The sequence below is a fragment of the Bufo bufo genome, chromosome 9, assembly GCF_905171765.1.
Source record: "Bufo bufo chromosome 9, aBufBuf1.1, whole genome shotgun sequence".
Classification (NCBI taxonomy): Eukaryota; Metazoa; Chordata; class Amphibia; order Anura; family Bufonidae; genus Bufo; species Bufo bufo.
This window is the reverse complement of record NC_053397.1, coordinates 44360625-44381398: the sequence shown is the minus strand read 5'-3', so window position 1 is coordinate 44381398 and position 20774 is coordinate 44360625. Positions and strand designations below refer to the sequence as shown.

The window sequence follows — 20774 nt, the reverse complement described above, 5'->3', positions numbered from 1 at the left end:
TATGCACGTCTCATGAATATCCCGCCCAAACACACATATACACAGAATGAGTTGCTATGGATTTGTCATATGGTTGTTTCTAGTAAACTACACCCGTGTGTCCGGGCTCTGCTTTTACATCACTTATTCTCGTGGGTGAGTTTCTGGAATATTGGCCTGTTGGCCTTGGCACTCCGCACAGCAGCTGCATTACCAGCATAAACCTGAATTACCAGTTACTCTTTCCTGGTTGCCCACTGTTAAGGCTTCTTTGTCTATATTTAACCCTTTTCCTGACCTAAACCTCGGGGACCAAGTTTAACAGCTGAGCTCTGCATATGTCTTTGGAGGGGGGTGGATGGTGGAGCCTTCAAGAACCTTGCCCCCATCCATTACAGACCTGTCCAGCCATCACATTTATAGCAATGGTGACCTCTTAGGTGGCCCAGGGCACGTTGGACCACTAGGACCCCGGAGTGACTTTACCCCCTATAGCTATGCCGTAAACAGCAGTAGTTGGTATGGTTTTGTAACATTTAGGATAATAGCTGTATAAGTAATAGGTGGTTGATGACCGCACGTCACAGGCTGTACGGTGAAGAGTTTCTGTGTTATCATTTTTAATACTACTGTGTACTTTTGCCAGCATTTCTCATTGCATCTATAAAGCATGTGCTTCACTGTACATTCTTTCGATTCATTCATTCTGGACTAAAAATCTTAAGATTAAATGAATGGTTTCAATTTTTTTTTTCTTCCAGGATAAGAGAAAGCTACAAGAAGAAATTGCTCAAAGACGCCTTAAAATTGAAGAGGAGAAATTAAAACTGCACCATTTACAGGTAAAATAAACAAGAAAATAATCTGATTTCAGTATACACTTTGTGGTTTTTCAAGAAGCGCTTCTACATTTTACATTTTCTACTTAAGGTAAATTCCTAGTCGGTGACATTACAGGGCGGTCAGGGCAGTAGTAAGTGACATTACAGGGCAGTAGTCAGTGACATTACAGGGCGGTCAGGGCAGTAGTCAGTGACATTACAGGGCAATAGTCGGTGACATTACAGGGCGGTCATGGCAGTAGTTGGTGACATGTCAGGGCAGTAGTCAGTGACATTACAGGGCAGTAGTCAGTGACATTACAGGGCGGTCAGGGCAGTAGTCAGTGACATTACAGGGCAATAGTCAGTGACATTACAGGGCAATAGTCGGTGACATTACAGGGCGGTCATGGCAGTAGTCGGTGACATGTCAGGGCAGTAGTCAGTGACATTACAGGGCAGTAGTCAGTGACATTACAGGGCAATAGTCGGTGACATTACAGGGCGGTCATGGCAGTAGTCGGTGACATGTCAGGGCAGTAGTCAGTGACATTACAGGGCAGTAGTCAGTGACATTACAGGGCAGTAGTCAGTGACATTACAGGTCATTAAGGGCAGTAGTCGGTGACATTACAGGACAGTCAGGGCAGTAGTCGGTGACATTACAGGGCACTAGTCGGAGGGCACTAGTCGGTGACATTACAGGGCAGTATTCTGTGACCTTACAGGGCACTAGTCGGTGACATTACAGGGCAGTAGTCGGTAACATTACAGGGCAGTCAGGGCAGTAGTTAGTGACATTACAGGGCAGTAGTTAGTGACATTACAGGGCAGTAGTCGGTGACATTACAGGGCAGTAGTCGGTGACATTACAGGGCAGTAGTCGGTGACATTACAGGGCAGTAGTCGTGACATTACAGGGCAATGAGGGCCATATCTGCCATTAGACTTTTAATGCCAGACACGAGTCCTAACCGGAAGATGAGTAATCAGAGGATTGGGATGCAGACATATAAATTAATATAGTCTTTGTTTGCCATATTCTGTAGACAGGTATTGAACCTCGGGAAGTAAATGTTGAATGACAGCAAGCAGAGCTCTTGAAAAGTACAATATATTGAAAAATGATATGATTTTTTATTATACATGATAAGAATAAAAATAGTAATAATAAGACATCTGTGTTAGTCCCATGTTCATATGTGCCCGCATTGCTGAGAGAAATGATGTTTTAATATATGCAAATGAGCCTCTAGGAGCAACGGGGGCGTTACTGTTACACCTAGAGGCTCTGCTCTCTCTGCAACTGCAAAGCCCTCTCCACTTTGACAGGATCAGACAGTAAAAACGTCATCATGCCTGGCACTGCCAATCAAAGTGGAGAGGGCTTTGCAGTTGCAGAGAGAGCAGAGCCTCTAGGTGTAACAGTAACGCCCCCGTTGCTCCTAGAGGCTCATTTGCATATATTAAAACATCATTTCTCTCAGCAATGCGGGCACATATGAGCATGGGACCAACACAGATGCCTTCAGCTGCCAAGTGTACATGTAACAGGTCAGCCAGTGTCACAGGTACAAATCTGAGGACAGATGCCCTTTAAAGCCACCTGAGAATTCTTTGTATGGGATCTGAGCTTTGACACTATGTAACCTCTCTGGTAAATATCGTCATTGCCCTTTAAGAAAAGCATGCCATCCACATTCCTCTTGGTTCTTTACATATACAGTCTTGTGAAAAAATTAGGACACCCTTTGAAAGCATGTGGTTTTTTGTAACATTTTTAATAAATGGTTATTTCATCTCCGTTTCAACAATACAGAGAGATTAAAGTAATCCGACTAAACAAAGAAAACTGAAGAAAAGTCTTTTCAAGATCTTCTGTAAATGTCATTTTACAAAAATGCCTATTCTAACTGAGGAAAAAGATAGGACACCCTTGCCCCTAATAGCGAGTGTTACCTCCTTTGGCTGAAATAACTGCAGTGAGACGGTTCTTGTAGCCATCTACCAGTCTTCGACATCGGTCTGAGGAAATTTTACCCCACTCCTCAATGCAGAACTTTTTCAGCTGTGAGATGTTTGAGGGGTTTCTTGCACGTACAGCCCTTTTCAAGTCACCCCACAGCATCTCAATGGGATTCAAATCTGGACTTTGACTTGGCCATTCCAGGACTCTCCATTTCTTCTTTTTCAGCCAATCTTTGGTTGATTTACTAGTATGTTTTGGGTCATTGTCATGTTGCATGGTCCAGTTCCGCTTCAGCTTTAATTTTCTAACTGATGGTCTCACATGTTCTTCAAGCACCTTCTGATACACAGTAGAATTCATCGTGGATTCTATGATGGTGAGCTGACCAGGTCCTGCTGCAGCAAAGCAGCCCCAAACCATGACACTTCCACCTCCATGCTTCACAGTTGGTATGAGGTTCTTTTCTTGGAATGCTGTGTTTGGTTTACGCCAAACATGTCCTCTGCTGTTGTGTCCAAATAATTCAATTTTGGACTCATCTGTCCAAAGAACATTATTCCAGAAGTCCTGGTCTTTGTCAACTTTATCGCTGGCAAATGTCAGTCTGGCCTCGATGTTTCTCTTGGAAAGCAAAGGTTTCCTCCTTGCACACCTCCCATGCAAGTTAAACTTGTACAGTCTCTTTCTGATTGTAGAGGCATGTACTTCTACATCAACAGTAGCCAGAGCCTGCTGTAGTTCTCGAGATGACACTTTAGGGTTTTTGGATACCTCTTTTAGCATCTTGCGGTCTGCTCTTGGGGTGAACTTGCTGGGGCGACCAGTCCTGGGCATGTTGGCAGTTGTTTTGAAAGCCCTCCACTTGTAGACTATCTTCCAGACAGTGGAATGGCTGATTTCAAAATCTTTTGAGATCTTTTTAAATCCCTTCCCAGACTCATAGGCTGCTACAATCTTTTTTCTGAAGTCCTCTGACAGCTCTTTTGCTCTCACCATGGTGCTCACTCTCACTTCAACAGTCAGGAGCACACCAAACTAAATGTCTGAGGTTTAAATAGGGCAAGCCTCATTCAACATGCAGAGTAACGATCTACTAATTATGTGCACCTGGTGTGATATACCTGTGTGAGATCTGAGCCAATTTAAGAGGGAATACATGTGAGGGTGTCCTATCTTTTTCCTCAGTTAGAATAGGCATTTTTGTAGAATGACATTTACAGAAGATCTTGAAAAGACTTTTCTTCAGTTTTCTTTGTTTAGTTGGATTACTTTAATCTCTCTGTATTGTTGAAACGGAGATGAAATAACCATTTATTAAAAATGTTACAAAAAACCACATGCTTTCAAAGGGTGTCCTAATTTTTTCACATGACTGTAGATTGCAGTACTTTGGAAGCGTTACAGAAGATTATATTACTGTTCATACTTAAGGAGACATATTTGATTTATTCTATTCAGTAGAACATTGTGAACAAAAGGGTGCATGCCATGTATCCTACTGTGACGGTCAATATCCTGCAAGAACAGAAGGAATGTATTTGCTCTGCAGCACGTGCGATTGCTACGCGAGGTGTAATGAAACTTCATTCCAAGGAACAATGCCTCGTTCCTGAGCTAAGCACATTGTAATAGTAGCTAAGCCATGGCTAATCTCCCCCCACACCACCCCCTCCACCACAAAATGTCCATAATTCAAGTACTGTACACTGGGGTATACATTATAGAAGCAATACAAGGTCCATACTGTGCTAAGCATGATGTCATTACCATCTGCAAGAACAATTAAAGAGGCTTTCTGGGAGTTTAAAGAGGAGCCGTCCCCTCTCCTGACGCGTCTGGTTTAGTAACTACTTGCATCCCACATGTAATAACAATTCTGGAGCATCTATTGTTATGGCTCTATGTTGTGCCATTCCTTTAATATTCCTGCTAGAAGTTATGAATGAATTGCTAGCAGTCTGCAGTAAGGGGACAGAGGGGTGGTAACAGTTGGGGTGTACCTGCACAGTCTGACAATGGAAGCACTGATTGGAAAGAGTTAGTCGGTGAAGGTACACGCCCCCAACTGGTTACCACCCCTCTGTACCCTTACTGCAGACTGCTAGCAATTCATTCATAACGTCTATGATTTACTAGCAGTTTGCAATGAAGGTCCAGATGGGTGTTACCAGCTGATGTGTGTCCCTGAGCAGCCTGACACTGGCAGCAATGATTGGGTAATGTGAGATGGTGCTGGAAAAACCCAAACTAGTAACACCCTTCTGGGCCTTCATTGAAAAATGTTAGTAGTTCATTTATAACTTTTAGCAGGGATAATAAAGGAACGCCCCACATCATAGAGTCATAAGAATAGATGCTCCGGAATTGTTATTACTTGGGGAATGCACATCACTGTTTTATTTTCCATTCTTCTGATCTGTCAGAAGAACAGAAAATACTGTAGAATATAAAAAATAGGATGATGTAAAAACAGATCCGTAGTCCTGTGCGGATCGGCACATGAACAGGTACTTACAAGTGTGCAGAAGGGCACTTAGAACTTGACCTTGAGAATGGAAGGGAAAGTTTTATGAAGTCACAGGGACTATATTTGGGATTATATTTTGGGACTATTTTATTTAGGAACCGGGTGAAATTTGTTTGGTCCCATTTGTACTATTTATAGGGGTTATCCTATGATTAATGTAAAAAATGAACATTAGATATCATATAGTACATGGCAATCTCTATCTAACAAAGCTAGAACAGGCCCTGTACCTCACACAGATCCAAAGAGCTCCCCATTCATTGCTGTAATTGCTAGATATATTTCAGGCTGGCAGCTCAGGAGGGGAGAGTCCTTTTTGCTGCATCTCTCTCCCTATCACAGCTCAGGGGTGTGTCCATCCTGCTGCAGCTTTCTCCCTATCACAGCTATGGGGTGTGTCCATCCTGCTGCAGCTTTCTCCCTATCACAGCTCAGGGGTGTGTCCATCCTGCTGCAGCTTTCTCCCTATCACAGCTCAGGGGTGTGTCCATCCTGCTGCAGCTTTCTCCCTATCACAGCTCAGGGGTGTGTCCATCCTGCTGCAGCTTTCTCCCTATCACAGCTCAGGGGTGTGTCCATCCTGCTGCAGCTTTCTCCCTATCACAGCTCAGGGGTGTGTCCATCCTGCTGCAGCTCTCTCCCTATCACAGCTCAGGGGTGTGTCCATCCTGCTGCAGCTCTCTCCCTATCACAGCTCAGGGGTGTGTTCATCCTGCAGCAGCTCTCTCCCTATCACAGCTCAGGGGTGTGTCCATCCTGCTGCAGCTCTCTCCCTATGAAGGTTGGGGGATGTCCTTTCTGCTGAGGCTTTCTTCCTATCGCAGCTCAGAGCTATGTCCTTTATTCTGCAGTTCTCTCTCTCTATCACAGCTCAGTGGTGTGTCCTTTATTCTGCAGTTCTCTCTCTCTATCACAGCTCAGTGGTGTGTCCTTTCTGCTGCAGCTTACTCCTTATAACTGTCACAGCTTCTAACAGTAGGTATGGCTGGTGGAAGATGGATTGATCTGAGCATGTGCGACCACCTCAGTAGGCAGACGTACACATTACTATACATCTTAAACCCCAAATAGTCCTATTATAATGAAGTAAAGAGAATATCTAACAACTGGGCCATTTTTGTAACCGAAAGTAAATTAGAAATGTAACTAGTTTTTCATGCTGAATTATATTAACAGAATATTTAACCCCTTTAAATCCAAGATAAAGTGACGTAATTCTCTATATGTCAATCGTATATAAACTATTCATGCAGTACTGAAAATGTTTCTAACAAATTCTAGAAAAAAGCTTTGCGAGAGAAATGGCTGTTGGATGGACTGAATACGATGACTGCAACGGAACAAGAGGAGATAGTAAAACAGAACCAAGAGGACCAAAAACAGATCCGACTTCTGGCACATAACATTGGAAGGTTGGTATTTTTGGCTAAATCATCTCATTCTACGTCATTCTTCTGCCGGAATGCTCTGCTGCAAACGTGAAAGTAGCCTTCCCTGCTGCAGTGGTGACGTCATGTCGACAAAACATGGCTGCAGAAATATATGGCCTCAACGGTGCCCATGACAAGGCCAGTGATTGACTGCAGTGGTCACGTGTTGTCGACAAGACCCAGGCAAATAGAGCCCGGCCGGGAGAAACCTCCTGAAACAGGACAACCCCTTTAACTCCATGCTTGAGGCGGCAGATTGCAGCATCATATTAAATCCTATATAAGTGTAAAGTCTTAGGCACTAGATTTCCTAGTGTACCAGATGGGTGTGTAAAAAAGTTTTCACTGGTTCCATGGTGCACTGTACTTGCCAACCAGTAAGTTATGGGATATCTTCAGTTTTAATGATCCTTCATGGTACATGTGGCCAAACCCTAGAGGAATCCTCCCTAGGGCCAGGGCAATGATAGGAGGGCGCATCTTTTCTTCACTCAGGGTACAACCTGATATCGGGGATCCTACCTGATTGTAGTTGGGGTGCCCTTGGTGTTATGAGTGTTGTACAGGTGCAAGGCAGGGCGTGTAGATGCTGTGGCTGACGTATGATGCTGGAGTCTGTAACCAGGTCAGTTGTGGGAAATAAACAAGTCTGTATTTGCTAAAGTGCTGAATGGGAGTTGTAGTACATCCAACGGCATTAAAGCACAGTTCCAAAAACTTCTCAGTACAAATCTACCCAGATAGCAATGTATGAATATGGGCCATGATGGGGGTTGTAGTACTCCCTCCCTCTAGCTCACCAAGATCTTTCTGCAGACCCTAGAACTTGCAATAAAGTTCTTGCAATCGTGGCTGTAATTCTCAGCTGAGGGGTACAGGATTAAGATACGGTGGGCCAGACCGTGTCCGAATGTGAAGGATGTATTAGCAATGTCCCCTCACTGCAGTAAAGTCGTTATTAGCCTTAAACAGCAAATACCTTACTGAGGGACTCCATTGCCCGGCCATGCAGATTCTGGACCTTCTAGTTCTTTCTTTTCTGTTTTCCTGGAGTACTGTGGCTTTATCTCGGTAGATCTCTCAGAGATGGTGGTTCTTTGAAGTTCAGGCCTAGTTCTCTGAGGATTGAGCACATGTAGCTCCCTCTCACTTTCTCAGCTAGGAGAACTGACTGACTGAGCTAGGGGCGAAAGTCCAACCCCTAACCTCCTACAAGGGCTTATTAACCCCAACCGATCCATACAGTGATATGCTGGTACATTACAAGGCATTGACATATTAAATAGCATCATATAATAAGAAGAGTTTGCTAATACACTATTTTGGGGTACTACACGTACAAGTCAGGTAAGGGTTATTGTTTATCAGATTTTGTTTGATAGGATGCGGCGCGCCTGTTGATTTGTCATATGCCCACAGGGAGCAAATTCAATAACAGACATATATTAAGAACCTACTCCCTGTTCATACCATCATTACTAAAACAACCCTCCCTCCAAATGACACCGTACAATGTAAAAAATATATATAAATTATGGCCTGTTCTGGAAGATAAGAAAAAGACATGCGGCGGCACTATAAATTGGTATGCGTCTCTAATGCCATGCCTAAAAGAGCCTACGTGAACCATTTACCAGGTTTGTATTCTCTGCAGTCCCTACAATGAGTTGTGCCAAGTGACAAACTCATCCCTGCTACATCTGTTTACTGTGTCCAATAATATTTGCATGATTTGGCCAACTTAAAGAGGACCTCTCTCCTCTCCTGACATGCCTGTTTTAATAGCTACAGGCATTCCCCATGTAATAACCATTCTGGAGCCTCTATTCTTATGGCTCTATGTTGTGCCATTCCTTTATTATTTCTACTAGAAGTTATGAATGAATTGCTAGCAGTCTGCAGTAAGGTTACAGAGGGGTGGTAACAAGTTGGGGGCGTGTACCTTCACCGACTCACTCTATCCAATCAGCGCTGCCATTCTCAGAGTGTGCAGGTACACGCCCCCAACTGGTTACCACCCCTCTGTACCCTTACTGCAGACTGCTAGCAATTATTCATAACTTCTAGTGGAAATAATAAAGGAATGGCACAACATAGAGACATAAGAACAGATGCTCCAGAATGGTTATTACATGGGGAATGCATGAAGCTATTAAAACAGAAATGTCAGGAGCGGTGACAGGTCCTCTTTAAAACAACTTCTTGGCACAAACAATGCATTGAATGATATAGCAGAAAACAAAAGAAAATTCACAAAATCGTACATCTTCGATCAGTTGAGCCCACTTGGACATTGAGATTTTATTTTTCACACCTCCCCTTTAAAACACAGTCGCGTCTCTGTGCTTTAAATAGAAGCAATTACTTAGTACAATACTTTAATTGCTAAATACGTGATAAGCAGATTTACTAGCGTGGCTCCACTCATCTGATTAGGATGTGCCTTTATTCCAGGGCTGAGGTCATGCTACCCCACTCTGCTGACACTGTGCATACATGACCATTAAATGCTGCTACACCGCCTATATGCGCTATTATGTAGTTATGTTGTAATGACACTTTTTTTCCTATGATACAGAGGAGACACCGGGGTGCGGTTGAGGACTACGGCAGCTAAAAGTCTATGTGACAACACGTTTTTGCTGCTTAGTGCTTATGGTTAACATTATGCCTCACGTCATCCTGAAGCCGCATGCTTTTGCATAGAACATGTTGCAGCTTTTTTGATTGCTTCCCAGACGTAACAGTAATCAGTCCAACCAAATAATAAAGCTTCGTCACCGTGAAAATGGAAAGTTACTCAACTTTCTAATATACTTTGTATTTCACTTTGGCCTCATGCACACGAACGTTTTTTTTCACGGTCCGCAAAAACAGGGTCCGTAGGTCCGTGATCCGTGACCGTTTTTTCGTCCGTGGGTCTTCCTTGATTTTTGGCGGATCCACGGACATGAAAAAAAAGTCATTTTGGTGTCCGCCTGGCCGTGCGGAGCCAAACGGATCCGTCCTGAATTACAATGCAAGTCAATGGGGACGGATCCGTTTGACGTTGACACAATATGGTGCCATTTCAAACGGATCCGTCCCCATTGACTTTCAATGTAAAGTCCGGAGTCCCTTTTATACCATCAGATCGGAGTTTTCTCCAATCCGATGGTATATTTTAACTTGAAGCGTCCCCATCACCATGGGAACGCCTCTATGTTAGAATATACTGTCGGATATGAGTTAGATCGTGAAACCTCATTTCCGACAGTATATTCTAACACAGAGGCGTTCCCATGGTGATGGGGACGCTTCTAGTTAGAATATACTACAAACTGTGTACCTGACTGCCCCCTGCTGCCTAGCAGCATCCGATCTCTTACAGGGGGCCGTGATCAGCACAATTAACCCCTCAGGTGCCGCACCTGAAGGGGTTAATTGTACTATCATATCCCCCTGTAAGAGATCAGGGCTGCCAGGCAGCAGGGGGCAGACCCCCCCCCCCCCCTCCCCAGTTTGAATATCATTGGTGGAAAGTGCGGCCCCCCCCCCCCCCTTCCTCCATTGTAATAAATCGTTGGTGGCACAGTGTGCGCCCCCCCCTTCCTCCCTCTATTGTAATAATTCGTTGGTGGCACAGTGTGCCCCCCCCCGCCTCCCCCCCCCTTCCTCCCTCTATTGTAATAATTCGTTGGTGGCACAGTGTGCGCCCCCCCCCCCCCTTCCTCCCTCTATTGTAATAAATCGTTGGTGCAAATCATTGGCCCCCTCCCTCTATAGCATTTTCAACATTGGTGGCCAGTGTGCGGCCTCCCATCTTGCGCCCCCCCCCCCCCCCCCCCCCCCCCCCCCGATCATTGGTGGCAGCGGGTTACTAGCAATAGTACAAGATTCATACTTACCTGGGAGCTGTGATGTTCGTGTCCGGCCGGGAGCTCCTCCTACTGGTAAGTGACGGTTCATTTAGCAATGCGCCGCACAGACCTGTCACTGTCACTTACCAGTAGGTGGAGCTCCCGGCCGGACACGAACATCGCAGCAGCAGGTAAGTATTAATCTTCTACTATTGTACTATTGCTAAGTAACCATGGCAACGAGGACTGTAGTAGCGTCCTGGTTGCCATGGTTACCGATCGGAGCCCCAGCGAATAAACTGGGACTCCGATCGGAACTCCGCTGCCACCAATGATGATGGGGGGGGGGGGGGGGGGGAGATGGGAGGCTGCACACTGGCCACCAACGTTGTTAATGCTATAGAGGGGGGGGGGGGGGGGCAATGGGGGGCGCACACTGTGCCACCAACGATTTATTACAATAGAGGGAGGAAGGGGGGGGGGGCGCACACTGTGCCACCAACGAATTATTACAATAGAGGGAGGGGGGGGGGCCGCACTGGCCACCAATGATATTCAAACTGGGGAGGGGGGGGAGGGTCTGCCCCCTGCTGCCTGGCAGCCCTGATCTCTTACAGGGGGATATGATAGTACAATTAACCCTTTCAGGTGCCGCACCTGAAGGGGTTAATTGTGCTGATCACGGCCCCCTGTAAGAGATCGGGTGCTGCCAGGCAGCAGGGGGCAGTCTTGTACACAGTTTGTAGTGTATTCTAACTAGAAGCGTCCCCATCACCATGGGAACGCTTCTGTGTTAGAATATACTGTCGGTTCTGAGTTTTCACGAAGTGAAAACTCAGCTTTGAAAAAGCTTTTATGCAGACGGATCTTCGGATCCGTCTGTATAAAAACTAAACTACGGCCACGGATCACGGACACGGATGCCAATCTTGTGTGCATCCGTGTTCTTTCACGGACCCATTGACTTGAATGGGTCCGTGAACCGTTGGCCGTGAAAAAAATAGGACAGGTCATATTTTTTTCACGGCCAGGAAACACGGATCACGGATGCGGCTGCAAAACGGTGCATTTTCCGATTTTTCCACGGACCCATTGAAAGTCAATGGGTCCGCGAAAAAAAACGGAAAACGGCACAACGGCCACGGGTGCACACAACGGTCGTGTGCATGAGGCCTTTTACACCATTAGGCCTCATGCACACGACCGTATTTTTTTGCGGTCCGCAAAACGGGGTTCCGTTTTCCCGTGATCCATGACCGTTTTTTCGTCCGTGGGTCTTCCTTGATTTTTGGAGGATCCACGGACATGAAAAAAAAGTCGTTTTGGTGTCCGCCGGGCCGTGCGGAGCCAAACGGATCCGTCCTGAATTACAATGCAAGTCAATGGGGACGGATCCGTTTGACGTTGACACAATATGGTGCAATTTCAAACGGATCCGTCCCCATTGACTTTCAATGTAAAGTCTGGAGTCCCTTTTATACCATCAGATCGGAGTTTTCTCCAATCCGATGGTATATTTTAACTTGAAGCGTCCCCATCACCATGGGAACGCCTCTATGTTAGAATATACTGTCGGATATGAGTTAGATCGTGAAACCTCATTTCCGACAGTATATTCTAACACAGAGGCGTTCCCATGGTGATGGGGACGCTTCTAGTTAGAATATACTACAAACTGTGTACATGACTGCCCCCTGCTGCCTAGCAGCATCCGATCTCTTACAGGGGGCCGTGATCAGCACAATTAACCCCTCAGGTGCCGCACCTGAAGGGGTTAATTGTACTATCATATCCCCCTGTAAGAGATCAGGGCTGCCAGGCAGCAGGGGGCAGACCCCCCCCCCCCCTCCCCAGTTTGAATATCATTGGTGGCCAGTGCGGCCCCCCCCTCCCTTCCTCCCTCTATTGTAATAATTCGTTGGTGGCACAGTGTGCCCCCCCCCTTCCTCCCTCTATTGTAATAATTCGTTGGTGGCACAGTGTGCGCCCCCCCCCCCCTTCCTCCCTCTATTGTAATAATTCGTTGGTGGCACAGTGTGCGCCCCCCCCCTTCCTCCCTCTATTGTAATAAATCGTTGGTGGCACAGTGTGCGCCCCCCATTGGCCCCCCTTCCCTCTATAGCATTAACAACATTGGTGGCCAGTGTGCGGCCTCCCATCTCCCCCCCCCCCCATCATTGGTGGCAGCGGAGTTCCGATCGGAGTCCCAGTTTAATCGCTGGGGCTCCGATCGGTAACCATGGCAACCGGGACTCTATTACAGTCCTGGTTGCCATGGTTACTTAGCAATAGTACAATAGTAGAAGATTCATACTTACCTGCTGCTGGCTGCTGCTGCGATGTTCGTGTCCGGCCGGGAGCTCCTCCTACTAGTAAGTGACAGTTCATTTAGCAATGCGCCGCACAGACCCTGTCACTTACCAGTAGGTGGAGCTCCCGGCCGGACACGAACATCGCAGCAGCAGCCAGCAGCAGGTAAGTATGAATCTTCTACTATTGTACTATTGCTAAGTAACCATGGCAACCAGGACTGTAATAGAGTCCCGGTTGCCATGGTTACCGATCGGAGCCCCAGCGATTAAACTGGGACTCCGATCGGAACTCCGCTGCCACCAATGATGGGGGGGGGGGGGGGGGAGATGGGAGGCCGCACACTGGCCACCAATGTGTTGTTAATGCTATAGAGGGAGGGGGGGCCGATGGGGGGCGCACACTGTGCCACCAACGAATTATTACAATAGAGGGAGGGGGGGGAGCCGCAGTGGCCACCAATGATATTCAAACTGGGGAGGGGGGGAGGGTCTGCCCCCTGCTGCCTGGCAGCCCTGATCTCTTACAGGGGGCCAGATCAGCACAATTAACCCCTTCAGGTGCCGCACCTGAAGGGGTTAATTGTGCTGATCACGGCCCCCTGTAAGAGATCGGGTGCTGCCAGGCAGCAGGGGGCAGTCTTGTACACAGTTTGTAGTGTATTCTAACTAGAAGCGTCCCCATCACCATGGGAACGCTTCTGTGTTAGAATATACTGTCGGTTCTGAGTTTTCACGAAGTGAAAACTCAGCTTTGAAAAAGCTTTTATGCAGACGGATCTTCGGATCCGTCTGTATAAAAACTAACCTACGGCCACGGATCACGGACACGGATGCCAATCTTGTGTGCATCCGTGTTCTTTCACGGACCCATTGACTTGAATGGGTCCGTGAACCGTTGGCCGTGAAAAAAATAGGACAGGTCATATTTTTTTCACGGCCAGGAAACACGGCTCACGGATGCGGCTGCCAAACGGTGCATTCTCCGTTTTTTCCACGGACCCATTGAAAGTCAATGGGTCCGCGAAAAAAAACGGAAAACGGCACAACGGCCACGGGTGCACACAACGGTCGTGTGCATGAGGCCTAAGGCCTCATGCACACGACCGTTGTGTGCACCCGTGGCCGTTGTGCCGTTTTCCGTTTTTTTTCGCGGACCCATTGACTTTCAATGGGTCCGTGGAAAAATCGGAAAATGCACCGTTTTGCAGCCGCATCCGTGAGCCGTGTTTCCTGGCCGTGAAAAAAATATGACCTGTCCTATTTTTTTCACGGCCAACGGTTCACGGACCCATTCAAGTCAATGGGTCCGTGAAAGAACACGGATGCACACAAGATTGGCATCCGTGTCCGTGATCCGTGGCCGTAGTTTAGTTTTTATACAGACGGATCCGAAGATCCGTCTGCATAAAGCTTTTTCAAAGCTGAGTTTTCACTTCGTGAAAACTCAGAACCGACAGTATATTCTAACACAGAAGCGTTCCCATGGTGATGGGGACGCTTCTAGTTAGAATACACTACAAACTGTGTACAAGACTGCCCCCTGCTGCCTGGCAGCACCCGATCTCTTACAGGGGGCCGTGATCAGCACAATTAACCCCTTCAGGTGCGGCACCTGAAAGGGTTAATTGTACTATCATATCCCCCTGTAAGAGATCAGGGCTGCCAGGCAGCAGGGGGCAGACCCTCCCCCCCTCCCCAGTTTGAATATCATTGGTGGCCAGTGCGGCCCCCCCCCCCCTCCCTCTATTGTAATAATTCGTTGGTGGCACAGTGTGCGCCCCCTCCCTCCCTCTATTGTAATAATTCGTTGGTGGCACAGTGTGCGCCCCCCCCCCCTTCCTCCCTCTATTGTAATAAATCGTTGGTGGCACAGTGTGCGCCCCCCATTGCCCCCCCCCCTCTATAGCATTAACAACGTTGGTGGCCAGTGTGCAGCCTCCCATCTCCCCCCCCCCCCCCCTGCCCCCCATCATCATTGGTGGCAGCGGAGTTCCGATCGGAGTCCCAGTTTAATCGCTGGGGCTCCGATCGGTAACCATGGCAACCAGGACGCTACTACAGTCCTCGTTGCCATGGTTACTTAGCAATAGTACAATAGTAGAAGATTAATACTTACCTGCTGCTGCGATGTTCGTGTCCGGCCGGGAGCTCCACCTACTGGTAAGTGACAGTGACAGGTCTGTGCGGCGCATTGCTAAATGAACCGTCACTTACCAGTAGGAGGAGCTCCGGCCGGACACGAACATCACAGCTCCCAGGTAAGTATGAATCTTGTACTATTGCTAGTAACCCGCTGCCACCAATGATCGGGGGGGGGGGGGGGCGCAAGATGGGAGGCCGCACACTGGCCACCAATGTTGTTAATGCTATAGAGGGAGGGGGGCCAATGATTGCCACCAACGATTTATTACAATAGAGGGAGGAAGGGGGGGGGGGGGCGCACACTGTGCCACCAACGAATTATTACAATGGAGGAAGGGGGGGGGGGGGCCGCACTGGCCACCAATGATATTCAAACTGGGGAGGGGGGGGGGGGTCTGCCCCCTGCTGCCTGGCAGCCCTGATCTCTTACAGGGGGATATGATAGTACAATTAACCCCTTCAGGTGCGGTACCTGAGGGGTTAATTGTGCTGATCACGGCCCCCTGTAAGAGATCGGATGCTGCTAGGCAGCAGGGGGCAGTCATGTACACAGTTTGTAGTATATTCTAACTAGAAGCGTCCCCATCACCATGGGAACGCCTCTGTGTTAGAATATACTGTCGGAAATGAGGTTTCACGATCTAACTCATATCCGACAGTATATTCTAACATAGAGGCGTTCCCATGGTGATGGGGACGCTTCAAGTTAAAATATACCATCGGATTGGAGAAAACTCCGATCTGATGGTATAAAAGGGACTCCGGACTTTACATTGAAAGTCAATGGGGACGGATCCGTTTGAAATGGCACCATATTGTGTCAACGTCAAACGGATCCGTCCCCATTGACTTGCATTGTAATTCAGGACGGATCCGTTTGGCTCCGCACGGCCAGGCGGACACCAAAATGACATTTTTTTCATGTCCGTGGATCCGCCAAAAATCAAGGAAGACCCACGGACGAAAAAACGGTCACGGATCACGGACCTACGGACCCTGTTTTTGCGGACCGTGAAAAAAAACGTTCGTGTGCATGAGGCCTTAGTTTGCTGTCAGTGAATGAGAACACTCCTGTTCTGCAAACCAGTACACAGCGCTGCCTCAGTCTAGGCCAGGGATCAGCAACCTCCAGCACTCCAGCCGTGGTGAAACTTCAACTCCCAGCATGCTCCATTCACTTCAATGGGAGTTCTGACAACAGCCAAGCAAGTGTGCATGCTGGAAGTGGTAGTTTCACCACAGCTGGAGTGCCGGAGGTTGCTGATCCCTGGTCTAGGCAATGATCTGCAAGCTAAAGGCATCCGCCGCACAACTTTCACTTGCTGGACTGGAGGCCAGAGCACAGACTGTGTACTTCACATAGGATTGCCTAGGTCTGATAGATTTGTATCCAGAGCTGAAAGCAAGGTTCGCCATACACATTAGATGTCAGACGAAAGCTTGCTCAGATGACCGCTGTTCATTTATTCGCTGATAATGTTTAAAAAGGGGTTGTCCAGGCTTTTAATATTGATGACCTATCCTCAAGATAGGTCATCAATATCAGTACGGCAGGGGTCCGACACCTGGCACCCTCGCCGATCAGCTGTATGAGGAGATGGCGAGCGCAGTGCGCACATGCCGTCTCCCCTCTCCCTTCCGCTGCTGTCTATGGCAAAGCAGATTGTGCTGAGTGAACAGAGATCTGCTGCTCAGAAACAATGAATCTAAGAGGATGAGCAACAGCAGTAGTCATCAGTAGTCCCCAACTTGAAACCGAGCTCGGATTCGGTTCCGAGGTACCAGTCGTATCCGAAGCTGAGTTTGGTTTCAAGTTTTAAAGTTGTTTTCCACTTTAAAAATCAAGCACTTAAGTTATTCAACGAAGTCACGCGCGACTTCGCGAAGAACTTACTTCGGCTCATCGGAACCCATACATTCTAATACTGTATGGTGACGGATTTCCGTACAGTATTATTCAGAAGTTTTGAATGAAGCGACTCCGGATGAAGCATCCCAAGCTCGCTTCGCTCACCACTAATGGGGACCTTTTAGTGGAGTGATTTGCTGTTGACTTTTTCCATTTTTCCTCTAGTAGGTGAAATTAACAGAAGACAGCTATATAGTTCTCGATGAACCAGTCGTGCTCCCCCTAGTGGTGTCGTCCGGCAGGCTGAATTTTATCTCTATCCACTGAATCTTTATTTTTTTTCTTTATCCTCGACAACCCCTTTATCATGTTAAGAGATTACATTGAGATATACATTGTATATATTTTGTGGTTACTTTTTCATTCTAGGGGAAAATGTTTATTAAAATAAGATAGGACGGCCATGTTTTGTCTGTGTGTAGATCTGAGATGTCAATACTGTTTCAGCACATTGAGGACCGCAGAGCAGGCCGTAAAGTGCAGTGACCTTTATAGCTTCCATCACACTTGCTTTCTTTTCTATCTTTCCATCTCACTAATCTATAAAGTGTCCCAGTACAAACTGTTCAGCTGATAAAATACAATAAATTACCTTCTAGAGAAGGATCCCTAGTAAACAAGACAAGGGAGAAGTCACCATAGAGTATACCGCACTGTATAGAGGAGGATCGCTCGTAAACGGGACAATGGAAGAGTGACCATAGAGTATACCGCACTGTATAGAGTAGGATCACTCGTAAACGGGACAATGGAAGAGTGACCATAGAGTATACCGCACTGTATAGAGGAGGATCACTTGTAAACGGGACAATGGAGGAGTCTCCATAGGCCAGTGGTGGCGAACCTATGGCACTCAGAGGCAGCACTCGGAGCCCTCTCCGTGAGCTCCTGCACCCTGAAAAAAGTCTATGGCATAGGCAGTACATTGAATGTAGGCAGGATATTATAGCTAAATGATAAAGTACATGGAAGACATACTATAGTGGACTGTAGTATTCAGGGTAACTTGCCATGTTGGCACTTTGTGATAAATAACTGGGTTTTGGGTTGCAGTTTGGGCACTCGGTCTGTAAATGGTTTGCCATCAATGCCATAGCGTATACCGCACTGTAATGTCGGAGGTTTTGTAGTGCTGTAAAGCATGATGGTGCCAGCAACTTTCCGTGGAAGGCATGAGAATGTAGCGGGTACGATAAATGCCCAAAAATACATTGAAAACCTGCTGCAGTCTGCAACTGAACTGTGATTTGGGAGAGGAGCTATTTTCCAACAAGGCAAGACCCTTAACTTAAAGCCAAGCTGTAATACAGAAAAATTATATCCTTCGGCTAGGTTCACCTGTGGAGGTTCTGGCAAAAATACAAGACAAAAAAACAACCCACTGCATTTAGTGCTATTTTGTACGGTAGAATGCTGGAATACAGATGGGAAACCAGCCAGATCCCATTATGGTTGGTGACGGTCATATGCTGGATCCTATGCTGTGCTGTTCCTGAACTTGAACGGTGTGAACCTATACGCATAAGGCTAGTTTGCGTCAGAGCCTTCGCTATTGGAACAGCCTGCTGGAGTTCTGTGGATCCGACATTGTCAAATACTGCCCACCGGACTCCATTGACTATAATAGGGTCCGGCAGAGATTGGCCGCTACCCAGCAAATATGATGAGAATTGGCCAGACAAAAAATGCTGCCGATTCACGGCATTCTCAGCAGAAGCAGTGGGCCGAGACAGCCGCAGATGTGAAGGTAGCCTTAGGGCTACTTTCACACTAGCGTTTTTGCGGCTCCGTTATGGATCTGCAAAAATGCTTCCATTAGATATATTTATGCAACGGAAACAGTCGGCTGCAGATGCCCAACAGCAGATGCCAGGGGAAGAAGGCTCGTGCATGTTTGCTTTCATCTACCTGATCCTTTTATTCCCGGGGAGATAAGCGTCTGGCCGTGGCTTTCTCCCTTCTCCCGTTCACAACACTTGCACGCTCAGCCAAGCATGCTTGTGTATAGGAGGATCGGGATGGGCAGCTATTTCAAGGGTATGGCTGGGTTCACACATTGCGTATTTGTCACAGAATTTCAGTTGTGTAACCCTCATGGAAATTCACCAGCAAAGTAGATTACAGTAAAGACTCTGCTGCAGATTCTTGACTTTCTGTAGGTTTTCAAATCTGTCGTGGAAATGCTGTAAATTTCATCCATTGATCCATCCAGATGTCATTTAATTGTGGAATTGTGTGTGGTCTTCCAGGCTCCTCAAACAAGTTAAAGGGGTTGTCCAGGCTTTTAATATTGCCCCGCCAATCAGCTGTATGAGGAGACGGCGCGTGCAGTGCCATCTCTTCTCCCTTCCTATGACTTAGGGAGATAAGACCTTTTCCAGACCCTTCACACCACCCACCACCAACCATCCCCATTAACACACGTAGACTGTAATTGTTGGCAAAGGCCATAGCAGCCGTTTATTAAACAGCCAAAATACTCCACCATCATTTTCAAATATACATTAATAAATATCAACCAATAAATACAAACATATAAATACACTGTAATAATAACATTCACTTTTCAGAAGGATCCTAGAAGGCAACCCTAGCAAGCTGCGATCTTCACTCCACCCATCTCCATCCTTAACCTCGGCCGCACTCGCCGACCCAAGGGCACCAAATCCTCCAGAACCATATATTCCTCTACCCCTGTAGGCCTTCCAGCCCAACAGGAGCCCCCAGCTTTCAGCTTACCGAACCACATAGATGCACGTTCCAACGTGTCATGCACCTACTAAACATAGTATTGCCTTCCAGGACCCCCCTGTTAACCAGCCACAGACGCCCATTGGAGACACCTCACCTATGGGCGTCCCGCCACACCCTGAAGGCTGTCTCCAAACCATCCTGCAGCCCTAGAGCCCACAAATCGATGCCAATCTCATTCAAATGCACCCCGTCCGACCTAAGGAACTGAGGCGACGCCACCTCCAACTCCCTATGCCGAACCGCAAAACCACCTTGCCGCCGCACAAAACGCCCCACCTCCTTATTTAACTTCGCCCTAGCCTTGTTGATCCGATCCACGGACCTCGCAAAACGCCACAAACTCCTAGCTACCACCTCCGACCACACTACCAACAAATCAGGGAATTCCTCCATTAGGCGTAACACATCAAGCTTGATGTCCCTGATCACATCCCTCGAGCGCCGAACGCCCAAATCATTCCCGCCTACGTGCAAAACCACAATATCCGGGCACCTATCCAATGAAGCAAACGCATGAAATTCAGGCAACACGCGGCCCCACAACATACCCCGCACACCAATCCACCGGACCTGCAACTCATCCGGCTGGAAACCCAACTGCCGACCACTTCTCCTCACATCCGCTCTCAACGCTCCCCAGTACACATAAGAGTGACCAAAAATCCACGCCAAACAAGAACGCGAACCTGCAAAAAACGAAAAGGAAAACAGTTACCCCAAGTGCAAGAAACAAACATTACAACCCAGCTCGCTCCCTCCACCAACCTCACAACAAGTGAGGCCGGATATATGAACGAAAACACGGCCCACGACTCCCACCGGCCAATCCGCCTAATAGCATCCTCACCCAAACCCCATCTAGCAGCCTCCGTCGCCGCACCAATGCGAAAAGAATGAGACGCAAACTCACTTGCCACAAAACCCGCCGCTGCCAAACATTTACGAAAAACCGCCACAAACTGATAACGGGACAAAGCAGAGCCATTCCGATGTACCAGCAATCCCGCTCCTCCAAGCGGTCGACGGGCCACATACTCCTCCAAACAGCGAACCGGGCACACCACCGATCCAGACAAAGGTCGCAACAAAATG

At 47.4% G+C, this 20774-nt stretch overlaps 1 protein-coding gene across 1 annotated transcript in view; it reads left to right on the top strand.

Moving 5' to 3' along the window:
- PALMD (palmdelphin) overlaps positions 1-20774 on the top strand; it is a 64090-nt gene that overhangs the window by 18243 nt on the left and 25073 nt on the right. The window contains exons 2-3 of the mRNA XM_040406607.1: positions 741-821; positions 6578-6708. Of these exons, the coding sequence (XP_040262541.1) occupies positions 741-821; positions 6578-6708 (212 nt within the window). The remainder of the gene's footprint in view (positions 1-740; positions 822-6577; positions 6709-20774) is intronic.